Source organism: Epinephelus lanceolatus, chromosome 18 (genome assembly GCF_041903045.1).
Source record: "Epinephelus lanceolatus isolate andai-2023 chromosome 18, ASM4190304v1, whole genome shotgun sequence".
NCBI classification, from domain to species: Eukaryota; Metazoa; Chordata; class Actinopteri; order Perciformes; family Serranidae; genus Epinephelus; species Epinephelus lanceolatus.
Window position 1 is genome coordinate 23,540,325 of NC_135751.1, and position 16,555 is coordinate 23,556,879.

General features: G+C 43.1%; 1 protein-coding gene and 1 long non-coding RNA gene across 2 annotated transcripts in view; one reads left to right on the forward strand and one right to left on the reverse strand.

Annotated features, from left to right (window-relative positions):
- Positions 1-16,310, reverse strand: part of LOC117268539 (uncharacterized) — a 79,351-nt gene extending 63,041 nt beyond the window's left edge. The window contains exons 1-2 of the long non-coding RNA XR_004502657.2: positions 16,021-16,310; positions 15,763-15,872 (exon numbers count right to left, since the gene is read on the reverse strand). This is a non-coding gene — a long non-coding RNA (uncharacterized LOC117268539). The remainder of the gene's footprint in view (positions 1-15,762; positions 15,873-16,020) is intronic.
- On the forward strand, positions 758-4,675 carry LOC117268538 (transcription factor Sox-9-like). The gene is made up of 3 exons (XM_033645088.2): positions 758-1,509; positions 1,891-2,138; positions 2,433-4,675. Exons 1-3 carry the CDS (start codon positions 1,082-1,084, stop codon positions 3,194-3,196), a joined length of 1,440 nt encoding a protein of 479 aa, XP_033500979.1. The 5' UTR covers positions 758-1,081; the 3' UTR covers positions 3,197-4,675.
- Positions 16,311-16,555: the final 245 nt, after the last annotated feature.

Below are 16,555 nucleotides of genomic sequence, written 5' to 3' on the forward strand. Positions count from 1 at the left end.
GACTGCCCGCATGTTGTGAGAGACGCGTAAACATGAATGTTAATTCCAATGAAATCAGATTTATAAAAGATCAGATTATAAAATGTAATTTTGTCCAAATGAGAACTGCTTTAATTTCTGAATAAACCAACTTGTGTATCCCTTAAGTAGATCTCATATAAACAGATGACTGTTTTCAAATATAAAAATATGCCTTTTAGACCTTTATTGGGAAAACAAAGGATTGTCAGTCCGGGGAAAGATGTGTAAAGATGCAAATAAGTCTGTAATGTCTGTAAAATGAAACTAAAAGAAAGAAAGTCTATAAACTTATAATAAAGAACAAGCCTATATGAACTAAATTAAAATGTATTTATGCTTGTAAAAGTCTCATTCAGTTGTCGATACTGATTTTGTGTATAATCAAAGAAAATTCGTGGTATGGTATATTATCATATATTTAATCTCCATATAACTATAATATCAAAATGCTTCACATAACATTTGTGGTTAAAATTTGTAATCACAGCCCCCTTTTTATTTTTCTCTCGGCAGGTGCAATATAAACTTTTAGATGTTAACTTTTAAACTTTAAGTTATAAATGAAACCAAAGATAATGAAGGGGAAAAACACCTTTTTCCTACTGGAGCTTGGTTTTCGCTGTTGTTGACTGCAGAGTTCTGAGCAGAGTCATATTACGTCTCCGCCTACAAAAAGTTTCCCCCAATCATTTCCTTGCCGTCAAACATAAATCCAGCCATCGCCGCCTGTGCTCCTAGACTCTTCAGCAATCCTCCAAGAGCAGATCTTTCAGTCACATTTCTCTTTAAAGTCCCACTTGCAAGGTTGAGCATTAGAAAGCGATCACCTGCAGTTTGCCTTCTCACCTGCCAAACTGTAAAAAGTCGAATGCGCGTAACAACTTTTATTTTTGACTTTTTTTATTTACTTCAACGGATTCAACTTTGCCAGTCACGCTGTGCGCACTCACAGGCTGTCACTGCAGTCTTTGGGCACAGCACTTGGATTTAGACAGAAGGATTTCTCCCATCTTTTGGTGTTTGTTTTTCACTGCGAGAAGCTGTTCGTTAATTTTTTCGCATGAATCTCCTCGACCCTTACCTGAAGATGACAGAAGAACAGGAGAAGTGTCACTCTGACGCTCCGAGTCCCAGCATGTCTGAGGACTCCGCAGGCTCGCCGTGCCCGTCCGGGTCCGGTTCGGACACTGAGAACACCCGGCCGTCCGACAACCACCTTCTCCTGGGTCAAGACTACAAGAAGGAGGGCGAAGAAGAGAAGTTCCCCGTGTGTATCAGAGATGCCGTGTCCCAGGTGTTGAAGGGTTACGACTGGACGCTGGTGCCCATGCCGGTGCGCGTTAACGGCTCCAGTAAAAGCAAACCTCACGTCAAAAGACCCATGAACGCATTCATGGTGTGGGCTCAAGCTGCACGACGGAAGCTGGCCGATCAATACCCGCATCTGCACAACGCGGAACTCAGCAAAACCCTGGGCAAACTCTGGAGGTAGGTTCGCTTTGCATTCTCAGTCATTTTTTGCAGTGCGTTTTTACGCGCAGCTGTGCGCTGCGCACCATTTCTTCGATGAAATGCACCACCTGCCTGCTGTTTCACGTAGCTTCACAGGGAATTTGACTCATGCATTTTTAATTCTATCTCTAAATATTACAGATTTTTCTTTTTTTATTGGGATTTTCGATACACTACTATTTTTTTGTTGGCTTAAGAAACCTTTTACAGCTTCTTCTTGATTATGGATATGAAATCAATACATGCAGTAATTAGTAAAATGCATGTTTCTTGCAATAACTTATCAACTGTGTCACGTGCTTGTTGTTAAATGAAAGCCTTTTAATGTGAACCTCCATTTCTCTGTGATATTTTCAGATTGCTCAACGAAGTAGAGAAGCGCCCATTCGTGGAGGAAGCTGAGCGTCTGAGAGTGCAGCACAAGAAAGACCACCCCGACTACAAATATCAGCCACGGCGGAGAAAATCTGTCAAGAACGGGCAAAACGACCCCGAGGACGGCGAGCAAACCCACATCTCTCCAAATGCCATATTCAAGGCGCTGCAGCAGGCCGATTCTCCTGCGTCCAGTATGGGCGAGGTGCATTCTCCAGGAGAGCACTCAGGTAAGAAAATTAAAAAAAAAAAAAAAAAAAGATTTAAAAAAATAAGATAAAGGAAAATAAAAGCAACTTTCTAGTATTTTGTGCATGTGTTTGAGACTGTAGAAATAAAAAAAACTGGAAGCCTTAAGGGCCTTGAACAGACACCCGTTAATGATTCATCATTAATGATTAGTGGGTTTTACAAGCCATCATGCAGATACACCTGTCAGTGCTCAGGTTTCCTCCTCCTGAAAGCATTAACATTTACGCTTTATCACTTTTTACACAAGCTAACTCTGCTTTTCCTCTGACCAGGTCAGTCCCAGGGCCCACCAACACCCCCAACCACCCCCAAGACAGACCTCCCCTCCAGCAAAGCTGACCTGAAGCGTGAGGGGCGCCCCATGCAGGAGGGCACCAGTCGCCAGCTCAACATCGATTTTGGAGCTGTGGACATTAACGAGCTGAGCAGTGAGGTCATCTCCAACATCGGGAGCTTTGATGTCGACGAGTTCGATCAGTACCTGCCACCTCACAGCCATGCTGGGGTGACCGGAGCAGCCCAGGCTGGCTACACCGGCAGCTACGGCATCAGCGGCTCCTCAGTCAGCCAGGCGGCCAATGTCGGAGCCCACGCCTGGATGTCCAAACAGCAGCAGCAGCAGCACTCTCTGACCACCCTGGGTGGAGGAGGAGAGCCAGTCCAGCAGGGTCAACAGAGAACCACCCAGATCAAAACAGAGCAGCTGAGCCCCAGCCACTACAGCGAGCAGCAGGGCTCCCCACAGCATGCCACCTATGGGTCCTTCAACCTGCAGCACTACAGCACCTCCTCTTACCCCTCCATCACAAGAGCACAGTATGACTATTCAGACCACCAAGGTGGTGCCAACTCCTACTACAGCCACGCGGCGGGCCAAGGCTCCGGCCTGTACTCCACCTACAGCTACATGAGCCCAAGCCAGAGGCCGATGTACACCCCGATCGCTGACACCACCGGGGTGCCCTCTGTGCCCCAGACCCACAGTCCGCAGCACTGGGAGCAGCAGCCCATTTACACACAGCTCTCCAGGCCATGAGGAGGCGGCCCTCAGCACTGACTGTACAACACCCATTTCATGCATAGACTTCTTGCCCGTTGGCCTTTGTGCCTCCATGACACACACCCTTCATTGCCAACAGAAAAACATGACAAGGACTTTTTTTATCGTACTGAAAATATATCTTTGGATTGGCTCACAACAGTGCCTTTTGTATTGGTTGGAATTGTGATTATATTTTTTTAGATATAATGTTTTAAAAAAAGTTAAGTCCTCTGTGAGGACATACTGGTTATAAATATTTTAGTATGTACTGTGTATGTGTTCTACTCTTGTCATCATCGTCATAATCAGTGTCATCAGCATCCTCATCATCACGATTTGAAGGTTTAACACATCTTAAAGGAGCGGGTACAAACACCCTCAGTGGCCTTACTTCTCACTAATGTATTTTTTGTACAGAAGTAAGAAACATCTGTTTACTGACACTGCCGTCTTATAATACCTACAGCCTACTTTCTGCTTTGATTTTTTTTGTACTGTACATATTTTATTGTAATTCCCATGAGATGCAAGAATTGAGCAATGCAGGTTCAGAATAGATTTGAATTTTTGGCCATGATATGACCGTGTCATCAGTGAATTAGTCAAATATTCTACTTATTGTTCTTTGCTTTAGCTCAAATTATTGTGTTGGAAACGCCATAGCAGGTGCCATGTAACTTTACTAGGGGCCTTACTGTGTTGCTAGATGTAACCGAGCAATGCTTGCTTTTATCTGGGTACTGCCTTGATACCATTGGTGCCTCTGGAGCCACAGTCGGGAGGCTCCGTCCACTGGCATTGCGGTGTCAAAACCACAGCGTAGTTCTGACTTCCTGCTTGAGGAGATGCAGGAAGTGACCTTTGACCTGATTCTCCTCAGCAGCCAGCAGGTCTGAGTCTGGCGTGCTTCTGTCATTCCTACAGCCCCATCCTTTATCCTAACCTTTTTTTTTTTCTTAATTTATTCTTTAGCATTAATTTTATTTGAGAATAACTATTTGCAATTATCTTTTTAATTCAGCAGCGGCTAACTGAGATGAAAAGTTTTCAGTGGACTAGTTTGCTGTCATGTGGTACAAATTTGTTTATTTATCATTTGTAAATGTTTCCGTATAAAAGTTTCTTTTATTCATGACCTAGTTATGTACAGATTACTTATAATTACACAATGAGTCTTTCTCTTTTTTTAAAAAAAGAAAAGAAAAACTGGAAGTTTTCTCTTTTTTTTCCTTTCTAACAAATGAATTAATGGATATGGAAGCTGCGGCTGTTTTTTGTAAAGAATTTGCTGGAATCAACAGGATACTTTTTGTTTTTGGAAAAAAAAGTTGTGTTCCTCATTTTATATTCTGTATCATTAGTTCTCATCTCGTCATCTCCTTAATGCAGTTTCCGTAGGTAAACATGGCATTGTCTTAAAAGCTTATCTTTTGTATTATATTGTTTGCAATAAAAACAAAACACTGAGAAATACGTGATCGCCTTGTGCCTTTAATTACCAGCATGTTTCATGCATTATTATCTGTGTTGTAGTGTTTGTCAGACAAAGATCAAAGATCTTTTATGACAAGGTACCTTCCTCCGGCAAAGACCAGCTAAATTATGGTGTTAGCCTACTTTCTGAGTCTGAATCACTTTGGAACAACTCAGAAAAAAACAAGATTGTTTAATGTGACACAGATAATCTGATTTCTGCATTAATCAGAGGCAGCTTGTCGGCTACCCACTGCAGCAATTTGGTCACATTACTGTTAGACCGATGCGAAGTGACGAAAAAAAAAGTCAGTACGTTCAAGTCGTGGTACTGGGAACTGTGGTTTTGCTTCTGGCTTCTCAGACCATGAGGTCACAGGTCCGTTATTACCACGGCCTATTGAGAAGATGTATGTCCACACCCCTCCCCCCGGGCCTGTATACACGACAGCTTAAAGAAACAAACTAGACATTGAATATTGTTTATTCATTACTGGCCAAGTAATATAGGAATCGAGCTGACCTTAATAAATCAGTGACAGTGTAAACACAATCAGGTACTATAGCTTTGTGTTGAAATTCGAGGCACATTCGCAGATGACGTCTCTTTCCTCACATCAGCTCAACTGAACCTTTCTCTGCCACCCACCGCTGCACCTCATCACACAGTGATGACTGGACAGGGGCTTTTTTTTTCAAAGTTCCCTGAAATCATCATACAACTGATTACACAATGCTTGCAACTAAATAAAAATGAGACAATTATAGTATTGTGTCCAGAAAGTTGTCAAGATTTACCTCAGCAGAACTTTTGCAAAAAAGAAAAAAGGTAGATAAATTGCATTCATACACTATGTATATGAATTATTCTAGAAGAAGAAGAAAAGGAAAGCCTCCTCATAAAGGTGTTTATCATACTAATTATTTATTCCCATTTGTTACTTGTCTAGTTAGCACAAAATGTAAGCAACAATAAGTGCAATTTTACATTTTAATGACTGTTTTTTAAGTTTAAAACACATTGTCAGTGTATTTCAAAATGCTAACAGTAATGCTGTGTAACATTTCTATTGTATGCCACCACATCAATATGATGACAACATCCCAAGATGGCAACGCATTCACTCACATGCTCTAGGGTTTGTTGGCAGTGGAAAACAGTTACTAAGCTGTGGGAATGTGGGTACTCTGAAAGGGAAGTTACACCATTTTAACACATAATACCACATGGAATTCACTGGCTGATGATGTGCATTAGTATGACTGTATCTACACTTAGAATTTTGATTTAAAGTTGGCACCCACAGTGTAACTTTACTGCCTTAAATCCTGGCGCTATCAATGATGTGGTGCAGTTGAAGTAATAAAATGTCCTCTGCTCCGGCTTCTTCCTCTGTAACTTTGCTTCAAACTGCTGCCTCTAGGAAGAAGCCGCTGATTAAAACAGTATTGTGTTATATAAACTAGAAAAAAAAGAAAAATAAATCATGAATATGCAAGACAGTGTCCTACTGCAGGCTCAACTCTGCTGTCTCTGGTTAAACATGAGGGATGACATCTTCCCCTCGGACAGTGAGGAGCAGAAAGAGTGTGTGAAGCCCGGCTCCCACAGAGAGCCCCCCTGAGGCACATCCATCACTGGATCTCCAGCAGCTCAGACCTGGAGCGAGGCAGCAGGGCCTCAGGGTCCAACAGGGCAATGCTAGGACAGTTAGTGATGGCTTGGGGGGGGGGGGGGGAATCATTACATTTTTTAGGAAAATGCAAAATAGGGTTCAATCTCCAAAATGGACACACTGGAGACTGTGAGAAAAACGACTTGAAGGGAATTACGAAGTGCATTCAACACAAACACTGACGTTACAGTTGTTGGGAGGAGTTCTTAGTATAAAAGTAATCTTGCCTGACTCAAACCATTGGCAATAGTCATCATCACAATGTCCTGATGCCGTCTGAGCTGGCTCCAACAGATACATAGTAACACAGGACATGATTGGCTCCTGATGGAAGATGTTGCCTGTGAGTTCAATCGGAGCCAACATTTCTATTCAGCAAACATGGAAAAAAGTCCACAATGGTAAACACAGGTCCATGTTTCTCCAGCTCGAGACAATGACCAGATCATTTTTGCTCAATTGTTTCATTCTCAGGTTGTTGGCAGCGTGCGCATGGGAAAATGGGAAAAGTTTACATTTGCAGGTCCAGCTCTTCAAAAAACAATCGTGAGTTCAGATGAATTGAAATCAGGTGAACATATTGTCACTTTTGGGAAACAATTAGTCTAATGAATAATGAGAACTCCTTTAGCCAAACACTATTTCTGCACGACCCCTTCCATGAGGAACCAAAACTAATGTAGTTCCTTTGTGTTAGTTGTAATTCTAAACAGAAAATGAGTGTTTACACATTTGCTTTGCAGAGATGACATAAATGGGAACATTAAAAAAGAAGAAGTCAGAGAAGAAAATTTTGTTGTTTTGAAATACAGTTAGAGTACCTGAATAAAAGACGTGGACAGTGATAGCCGCTTTCATTGTGTTTCATCAGAATCGTGTGTCATGTGTGTCACCCAATCAGGAAATGACATCAGCATTGAGGCTTTCCCTGTGTGAGACCACGGTGACTCATTTACTGGGCTTTTCTACGGAGACAGACGGCCTTGCCCAGTAGCAGCCCAAACATAATGATAAATTTAATATGTTCCATACAGCGACTTGTCAAGAGAAATAACCATTATCACAGCAACGACTCGAATTTTAACTTTGAAATGAACTAGAAATTTCAAAGCAACTATGCAACATCAGATAATCAAGATCTGGGAAACACAGCCACGGCTGTAAGTCTGTTTTAAAAATAAAACAAATAAAAAGCTGCTTTTCTAACCCGTGCGCCTCAGCCTCCTGACCTCAGCTCAGAAAGTCTTGGCAGCAGCAGAGTGACCCAGCCAGGGAGTGGATCAGGGCCTCGATGGGACTGCTCCCGTCCGAGCAGCAGGAGCGCCCTGATGAATGTTTCCGAGAAGGATCGGAAACAAGACCAAATTTTCTTTTCTTTTTCTTTTTCTTTTTTTTTCAGACAGGCCTTTCCATGGGCAATTTTCCCAGGACGACCCCATTATTATTCCACAGAGACGTCTGCCCCCTCCGAACCCTATGGGTGGTCTTTCTGAAGGCAAAAGGAAGAGGAAAAGAAAAGGAAAAGGGGAAGAAAAAAAAATCTGGTGATACACCCGCAGAGACTGGACAACAATAAAATACACAACAAAGTAAAAATGAGACAAAACAAGTTGGCGAGTCAAACAGCACTCTGACATATTGCCTGGTGTATATGTGCTGCGTGTTACAGTATTCCAAAGAGTTTCTAAAATGGTCTAATCAGGGCAACAATGAACATGAAATCATATCCAGATATTTGTTTGTATTTCTAACATTATTGCGTGCTCTTAGTGGATGCCATTCCTCTGTTTAGATTACCTACAGCGACAGTTTGAATTGACCCTCACATTGAGTTACTTTTAAATTGTCCAGTCCATAAAATCCTCTCTTAAACCAATAAGAAACATCCAGTGGAGGAAACCTCTGCTAAATCACCGAGAGAGACAAGCTGACCACAAGGCCGTCTCCATGGAAGCTACACCCTCAGCTGAAAAACTACTATGTGCTGATTCAAGCCGGGAGCAAAGGGAGGGCACATTTCCTACATCCTGAAGCATATTGATTATTGTGTACATTCAATCAGAAGAGTTACCTGAACAACAGCCATCGGAGTCAACTCACTCCTCACTCCAATATTTATTTAGGTTTACAATCCCCTCTTGCCACCGTTTGAGTCGACTTAGGAAGTGAGACTTTGCCCCGCGGCCATCCATCTTGCTCTGAGCCCATGAGGACATCAGCCTGTGCCAAGAGGCCGAGCTGGGCCAGCCTGCTGGAACCCTTGGTGAGCTCCCTGCCTTTGTCTGAGGATGTGGAAGAAACCTGGCACCGGCCCGAGGTCAGCATCACAAAATTATATTACCATAATCCCATTAAGTGTGTCTGAGGCCTCATGAGCTCCAGCTCAGTCTGGGAGGAAGGTAGGTGAGGGCTGGCAGTGGGTGGCTGAAGAACTCAGTCGGTGGATGTTATGAGATGGAAGCTTACCTGCACTTTATATATGTATATTTTAGCCTATATTTTTGGCACACAATACACACATGCAAAGATATATCATAAACTCATGTATTAGCATAGGCCTCAGCTACAGCCTGTGTTGTATCACAGTATGTGCAACCTATTTTCTGTGACATAAATTGAGTGTACTGCCCCAAAAAAAGCATATAAATGTGCCAAGAAGGAAGACAGCTCTCCATAATTGAAGCCAGGAGCCAAACAAGATGATGGATCAAGTGGGTTTGCCTATAAGCTTTACATAATCAAAGTTTCTCATCCTTATCTTTATTATCCCTCGTCCTTCAGAAAAGGATTCTCTCCAATAATAATGAGATTTTCCATCCGTCTCGACATTTGTTTCCAATTAAGACGCTGAGAGAAGCGTCTGAGCGGTCCAACCAACCATGGATACAGTAGTTTGTCTTTGCTAATTCCCTCGCCTGTACCTGGTAAATCTCGGCAGCACGTATCCTTTTACGGTGCACATGCCCGTTGGGCACAGGTTGTTTTAGGGGATGCATATTGACATGTCAGCAAAAGTGATACTATTCTCACAGGGCATGAGAGCTGAATGTAAGCTATGCTCTGGCAGTTGAACCTTGAGGCCCAATTGGCTGTAACAGAGAGATATTATCTGACATGTAACACAGGAATGCAGCCTAGTGTCTGTGTTGTTGAAATTGGGAACACAGCTATGTTTAAAACACCAAAAAAAGTCTTATTCATGGATATTCATAGATTTGTTCAGCTACTGAATTGCAAACAGGAAGACTGCTCTGATGCTTCTGTTTGCTGACTTAAAATTTCAATTAATTATCTTTTATATTTGTCCTGTACTGGATTACAGCATGAAAAATAGTCTCAGATCACAGTGAGAGTGGGATGAGTTGCACAAGGGTTGGGAGTGTATGTGCATGTGGGAGTGAGGTATTAGTGGCTAGTTCTTGCGGTGACTACAGTCAGTATTGTCGGCAGCCATTTCTTTACTTACAGGGCCCAGTATATCAAACATACCTCCCCTATGTTTGTCCATTCCATCTACGGGACAACCAGTGAGACTTAATCCCTTGTCCAAATAAGTTAATACCTCAACTAACATGTAAAAATAAAGTTCAGGACCAGATGCAGATTCCTGAGAGACAGACGGTGCCTAACCTGGCAGTAAACCAATTAATTACACACAGAGTGACTCAGTTTGTCATGGAGACATGGAGTGACACACACACACACACAACTCTGCGGGCTCTCTCTCTCACAGACTCACACACACTGACAGAGGAAATTAACTGTTTTGTTTAGTCCACATTTTTCATAATTCTGCCACTTTGCATGCCTCTTCATGTGAATTTTAATGTGTGTGTGTGTTTGTGTGTGTGTGTGTGTGTGTGTGTGTGTGTGTGTGTGTGTGTGGGTTTCTTCTCCCTGCTTCTCACCCTCTTCCCTTTGCTGACCCCCCCCCCCCAGCATGTGTTGTGATATGGTTCGTCTCTGCGGCCTTCTCCTTTGGGAGAGGAGCTTAGTGAAATATGGGCAGAATGCCTTACGGTCAATGGGGTCTTCACCGGCCTCATTTCCTCCATGCAGAGCTCTGTCAGGGAGCGCTAAGCAGACCCCCCAGGCCTGATGCTGACAGCACAGGAGGAAGCAGACAGTATAGAGTTCCCTTAAAATTAAAGCAAATATCACCTCACTGTAATAAACAGAAGCAGTAACTCAATTTGAGTAAAGGGGCTAATAAGACACGAGTGTCTTGTGATTCGCCACTTAGGGGTTGCTGTGTGGATTACGGCGGCAGGACAGCTGACTGCTCACACATCATGGGTGACAAAATAAGCTGCGTGTTAAATCTGCGCTGGCTGTGAAACAAAAGCTCATGTCTGGAAAATTAATAATAATAAAAATAATAATTTAAAACCTAATGCAACAGGGCTGTCATATTGAGAGCAGCTTCACATGCTCATGCTTTCATTCTGTAACTTGCACAGAGTTATGTGTGCAGCCTCTTTAGCACATTAATTGGTAGCAGTTCTGGGATGGGGGTTGGGCAACGCTTGGGTTTGTTCTGCTGTGTGCCCCTATTATTTTCTCCACAGGCAGTTTAGTGCTTTCCAACTACCTCTGAAGCATCAGCAGTTTTGGCCTCATCGTGCACAGAGGGGAATACTTTGAAACGAGGTGCAGGGGGACTCTCTGCAGGAAGCTTTTATGCAACTCTAATTTTAGAGAACAGTTGTTTTTACAGATGCCCATTTCTCTCAGACAGTTTTATCTGTTTGATGATCGCGCCTCTTCTCTGGCAGACTATCGTTTAATACAGCTCCAACTCACATAAGTCAAGATTTAAAACTCTGATTCGGCAGCTGTATTGCTAACGGAGATTAAATCTTTTCCAGTGCTCTCTTTTTTTCTGCCGGGGGCTTAGAAAACATGGAATTAGCATCATGTCCCAGAGTGCCTTGCAGCAGCAGCTGTGGGGAACAGGTGTGTGTGGTGAGCACATGGTGAGGGTGATGAGGTCTGCCACATGTTAAATGCATAAAACACAACATTAGAGTCTAACCAGCGCAGAGACAGACAGCAAGAGATGCTTACCTCTGTCGAACCTATGTTTTTGTGTCTCTGTTATAAGAGTAGAGGAAACTAGGAGATACATCTGGAGGAAGAGACAGTGGAAAAAAAATGTGAAAAGGAAAAAAAAGGTGCCAGTTAAGTATCTTTTTGACGTGGGCTAGATGAAGGAGAAATTTGAATCTCTCACTTCAGGGCAGGATCACACAGTGGGATTTCAATAAATGAGTGAGTGCTGTGCCCAAATACTGAGCCAAAGCTGCCAGACGGCACATCCAGCCCTCTCTCCCTTTCTCTCCCTCAGCCTTTTTCTCAAGTCACTTTCTGTAACTTGCTGTGAAATTCCAAGGAGACGTCAGGAAGAGAAGAATCAGGAGGCAGACATTTGGTTTTTATGTGCACTAAAGCCAGCTACTCAAAGGCAAAACGGCATGTTTTAACGATTATTTTTCTTGCAGGAGAGATTTGATTTCTCCTTGTTGTGTCTGTTGTCCTTTAACGCTCCAGTTTCCTCCCAACTTGACAAATGTCATCTTTGTTAAGTCTAACCCCACGCAGATGACAGGATGAGGCCTTGGTTTATCAAACTGCAGAAGAGCACACATTGGTTTCCATGGCAATAAAGCCTGCTGGCGTTCTTGGGCCTCAATGGCCCATGGGCATTGGCCAAATGCAAGTTAGATAAAGCTCCTTACCCTGGGAAAAATCATGCCCTCTCCTGATTTATGATAGCTGTGAAAACTTCAAAATTCTCTCCCAGACGTGTCAACAAACATCACAGCACAGGTTCAGCTATGCGTGTGCTCATGTGCAAAGATCCAACAGGCCTGTTTGACACCTTGTTAAGGTTTTCCTCTCCTTCCTCCTGCCCTCTCTATTCTTGCACATCCATGCCTCTGTGGCCCTTTGGGCCTTGGGCACTGACCCCAGAACTCTGAGGATCACTCAAAGGAGCCTCCTAACCACCACAACACTCTGGGAACATTTGGCCTCCAGATTTTCTTTTTTCCCAAGGTTTCCCCATGAACCTCCTTTTAAAGCTTATCTTGCATGTGGATATGTTACCAGTGTTTCACCTGCACTGTAATGTTACTGTTATTGTAGGCTCTAATGATAGATATCATACACAACTTCGTCACAACAGAATCACAGACTTACAGGACTGGGCATGGACCTAAAAACAAAACCGCATTACTTGTCCCAGTGACAAGTAGTGTAACAAATGACTAATCCGATTTGATTTGATTTATTTATTTCGAACAAAAAATAGAATATATTGTGGGGAAAAAAACTACAAAATAGAGACAAATGAGAAATCATATACAGACTTAGGGTGAGAAATATAAATATAAAACATTTCATGTCTGAAAAGGACTAGGAAGAAGCAACATGCTTGTCTAGTCCTAACCCCAATGTAATCCATCACTAAGCAGACCACTACAGAAATACACTCTCCTCACAATTGATCAACCACACATTTACACCACTGCACCCAGTGCATTCCACAAAATCACCCCACAAACTGATATACACATACTTTTGAAAGTGGTGCGAAAACACCATTGTTTCAGATTTAATTAAATTTTTACCTCTTAGATTGTACCCCCACTCTGTGTCCAGATAGTAAGTTATTCCTTGCTTTGTACATGACTACATGACTACATCTACTAGATTCAGAAATTTCAGTTTATGTGACTTCAAAAACAGGTTATTAGTGTGTTTCCAATATCTAACACTGTATAAAATTGTTATGGGTCTTTTTTGCAGTATAGATAATGGTTGTTAATTTCAGTAATAATACTACAGTTACCCTCAAATCATTGAAGTTGCTACAACTTTACTTTCACAACAAAAAAAAAAATTCAACAATCGATCATATTCCCGGATTCATTTTCGCAGTCATCGCACATGCACGTCACACAGCAGCAAGCTAGCTTGGAAGATGGAAAGATTATTGTTCTAGGTAGCTGTACTCAGACTCTCTCTACTGCAAAAAAAAAAACACAACCTCAAAACTCCTGAGACACCTACTACGACCGGCAGGCTACAGAAGATGGCTGTATCCCTACAATGGCGAAGCAACCAAAACTAGGTTGGCTGCATGCTACAAAAAACTAATGAAGCTTGTGGTTGAATATGTGGTAGATGAAATGTTGCATGTATCCATGACTGAGTCTCCATCTTTCAGACAGATCCTCAGGTGAATAGCGGTCACAGACAACAGGAGACTCCCAGGTCAAATTCATTTGCAAGCTATGTAGCGTTAGCGATGCTTATCAGAGATCAACCTGATATTCACACAGAGGCTCACGTGCAAAGTTTGATTTTGAGGAGAAAGGACATAATTATCACTTCTGTGGGGAGTAGTGTAGCAAATTATTGCTAGCTGGGAGTAATAGCCAAAGTTATGATATTACTTTTGAAAAGAGTCATGAGTAATACATTACATTTTTTGTGTGATGAGCCCAACATTGCTTTACAGTTACAAGTCTCTTTTAAGTCTCCATTCAGTCATACACCTGATAATTCAGGGGTCTATTAACCTCTACATTACAGGTTTTATGTCTTACCTACACCATGACAAAAGTCCAAAGGACCTGTGTCCCTGTGTCTAATCTGCCAAAGTACTCCACAATAACCATGAGAACAGACTCTCCTGTAAGATCCAGGAATGCACTGTTGCATATCAATGACCCACATCAACAGAGAAAGACAGAGAGAGAGGGAGAGAGAGACAACAAAAAGAGGATAAAAGGGCCCCTTCCTAACACAGTCACACACACACACACACACACACAAACACACTACAAACACACAGAGGCAGGCAAGTCCGTGAAATATGACAGCCCCACGGTGAAGAAGGTGGGGGTTAGGGAAGCCATATTGTAACAATCTTATTCTGTGGTCATTAATCGTATCCTGCTGTTTCAGCCTCCCCGACCGTGTGCGCTGAGCGTATGTCAAACACATTTCCCCTCTCTCGGTGGGCGCACTCCCAGCCAGCTCTAATGCTGCACAAAGACACAAACCCTGAGAGCTCCTGAAGGCAGACAGGCCAGATAATCTCCCCCTCGGACTCCAGCGCCAAGTCCAGAGCCAGCCATAAAGACACGGAGAGACACAGGCCCACAGGGAACGTCCTCTGGCCTGGCTGCCGCTGCCGATGCTACCACACTACATTCTCAACAAAAGCCCTGAAAAATCACATATATTGTGAATGAGAAGGGAATATTTCAGCAAACCTCTTTATCTCTGTCCCTGCTGGCGTCTTGTCTAAAAGTTGTGAAATGCTACTGTTTAAATGTACATGGCCTCACTGTTGCTTTTTTACCACATGGCTTTCCATTAGTGGGTTCCAAATAACAGTGCAGATGGCTTAGTTCAACTATCTGTCCTAGGTAGGCTTATATGATCAGTACAAAGGGACACTTTAATGTGACATTGGGTTGGAATCGAGAACTAAAGTAATCATTCGAGATACGCTCCTGTTATATAACTGATTGCAGTTTCAGTATTCCACGGCAATCTGAAAATCTGTCCATTGATAAACATAGACAATTTCTGGGCAGCCATGGGTATTTGGCAGCAGCAAAGTGGTCTTCCCTGTCGTCCTTTTTATCCATCTCTCCCTCCATACTGCCTGTCTTGCTCCCTCTTTCCCCCTCCTGCTGTGAGCGGCCTCATTAGGGAAGTGATAATGTAACCCCTCCGTTTCATCAAGCGCTGCCATTTGTCATTATGACTGACAAGTGCCGAGGTGGGCCAACTGAGTGACAGGAAGTAAGGCCTCCCATTGGCCATCTGATAGTTTTATCTATCGTCCCACCTTTCTCTTGCTTTTCTCTTTAACAATGCCTCGGCACATAAAGAAACACAGCCTTAAAAATGATAAAACGCCACCGCTTTGCGCTGTCACTGTAAATGCTATCAAATATGAACACATAAAAAGTATTGCTATCATCAATCACTCTCTATATCTCCAAATTGTAAGTGGGTCTACATATGTCTCAAACTGCAACTGAGGCCTGTTGCCAGAAACCTGAGAAGTCTCTTGACAAGTGGAGTCTCCAGAGCAATGGAAAATCAGTCCGAAACGCCATCAATCACGGCACAGGAGATTGGTTGAAAGACCGGCTTTTCACTAACAGTCTGGTCTGAGATCCTGACAAGATAATAGATTGTGAAGCTGCCAGAATGGCTTGACTGAAGAGACGTATCGATCGTAAATCAAAGTTTTTCCAGACAGTGTTGCTACTGTAAGTGATATATTGGTATCACTATTAAAAGAAAAACACTTTTTATGGCTTCCATTAGAGCTGTGGAAGTGGGTCATTATGCAGGCCGGAGCACAGGTTATTTTTATCTTACCAGAAAACCTGGTCTCATGTGTCATCCCTAGCTTGCACCACTTCGATCAGCTGCTTCTCTTTCCTCTGGAGCTACCAAAATATTCAGAAACTCAAGGGCTGGGCAGCAGCCTACAAGGGAAACAAAAGAAGGCTTGTAAGGATAAACGTTACAATCACAGCAAAGATAAAATGATAATCTGAGTGTGATGGCAACAAGTGAGCGCACAAGAAACACTCCTAGCATAAAGACACACTTAACATGATCAAATTAGTTTACCTCTGGCCGAGGGATGAATGTTAAAAGCTGAATATGCTTTGACAGAACCCTTGACCTCTGGGTCTTAGTTGTGGTGGGCGCCCGTCAGTGAGGACAGGAGAGGGGTGATTGATTGGGTCCCTGTCAGCAGGCTCAGCTGGACATCCTAGAAAGATCTCCCCATCCATCAGATCATCCAGACCCAGGAGGAGCTACTTCCAGATGGGCAGCATTGTTCCCAGGCCACCCTGGCAGACGCCTTGAAGACTCTGCAAGACCCAAAATGTTACTGACAGCAGCCGCAGTCAGCCCGAAACCTTTGCATCTGTGCCCGTGTGTCTGCACGCTTCGCAAGATGTAGCACACACCCAACCTAATCGATAGCATACACCGGACGGGAGTTGCAGAAACAATAGCTGTCATTACAATCACTAGCCATAGCTCAGCGATCATAGACAGAGTGGAGATAAGAGGTTGCAGTGATGGTGCGCTGGCAGCGATCACTGTGTCTAGTGCCTAGTGAGGCGTATCATGGAGACTTAATTGTGGTGCAAGG

Bases quoted from the DNA above. Each gene is read 5' to 3' on its own strand.
- LOC117268538 (XM_033645088.2), top strand. From the start codon at position 1,082: ATGAATCTCCTCGACCCTTACCTGAAGATGACAGAAGAACAGGAGAAG. The intron at 1,510-1,890 runs GTAGGTTCGCTT...TGATATTTTCAG, and splicing joins ACCCTGGGCAAACTCTGGAG to ATTGCTCAACGAAGTAGAGA. The intron at 2,139-2,432 runs GTAAGAAAATTA...TCCTCTGACCAG, and splicing joins TTCTCCAGGAGAGCACTCAG to GTCAGTCCCAGGGCCCACCA.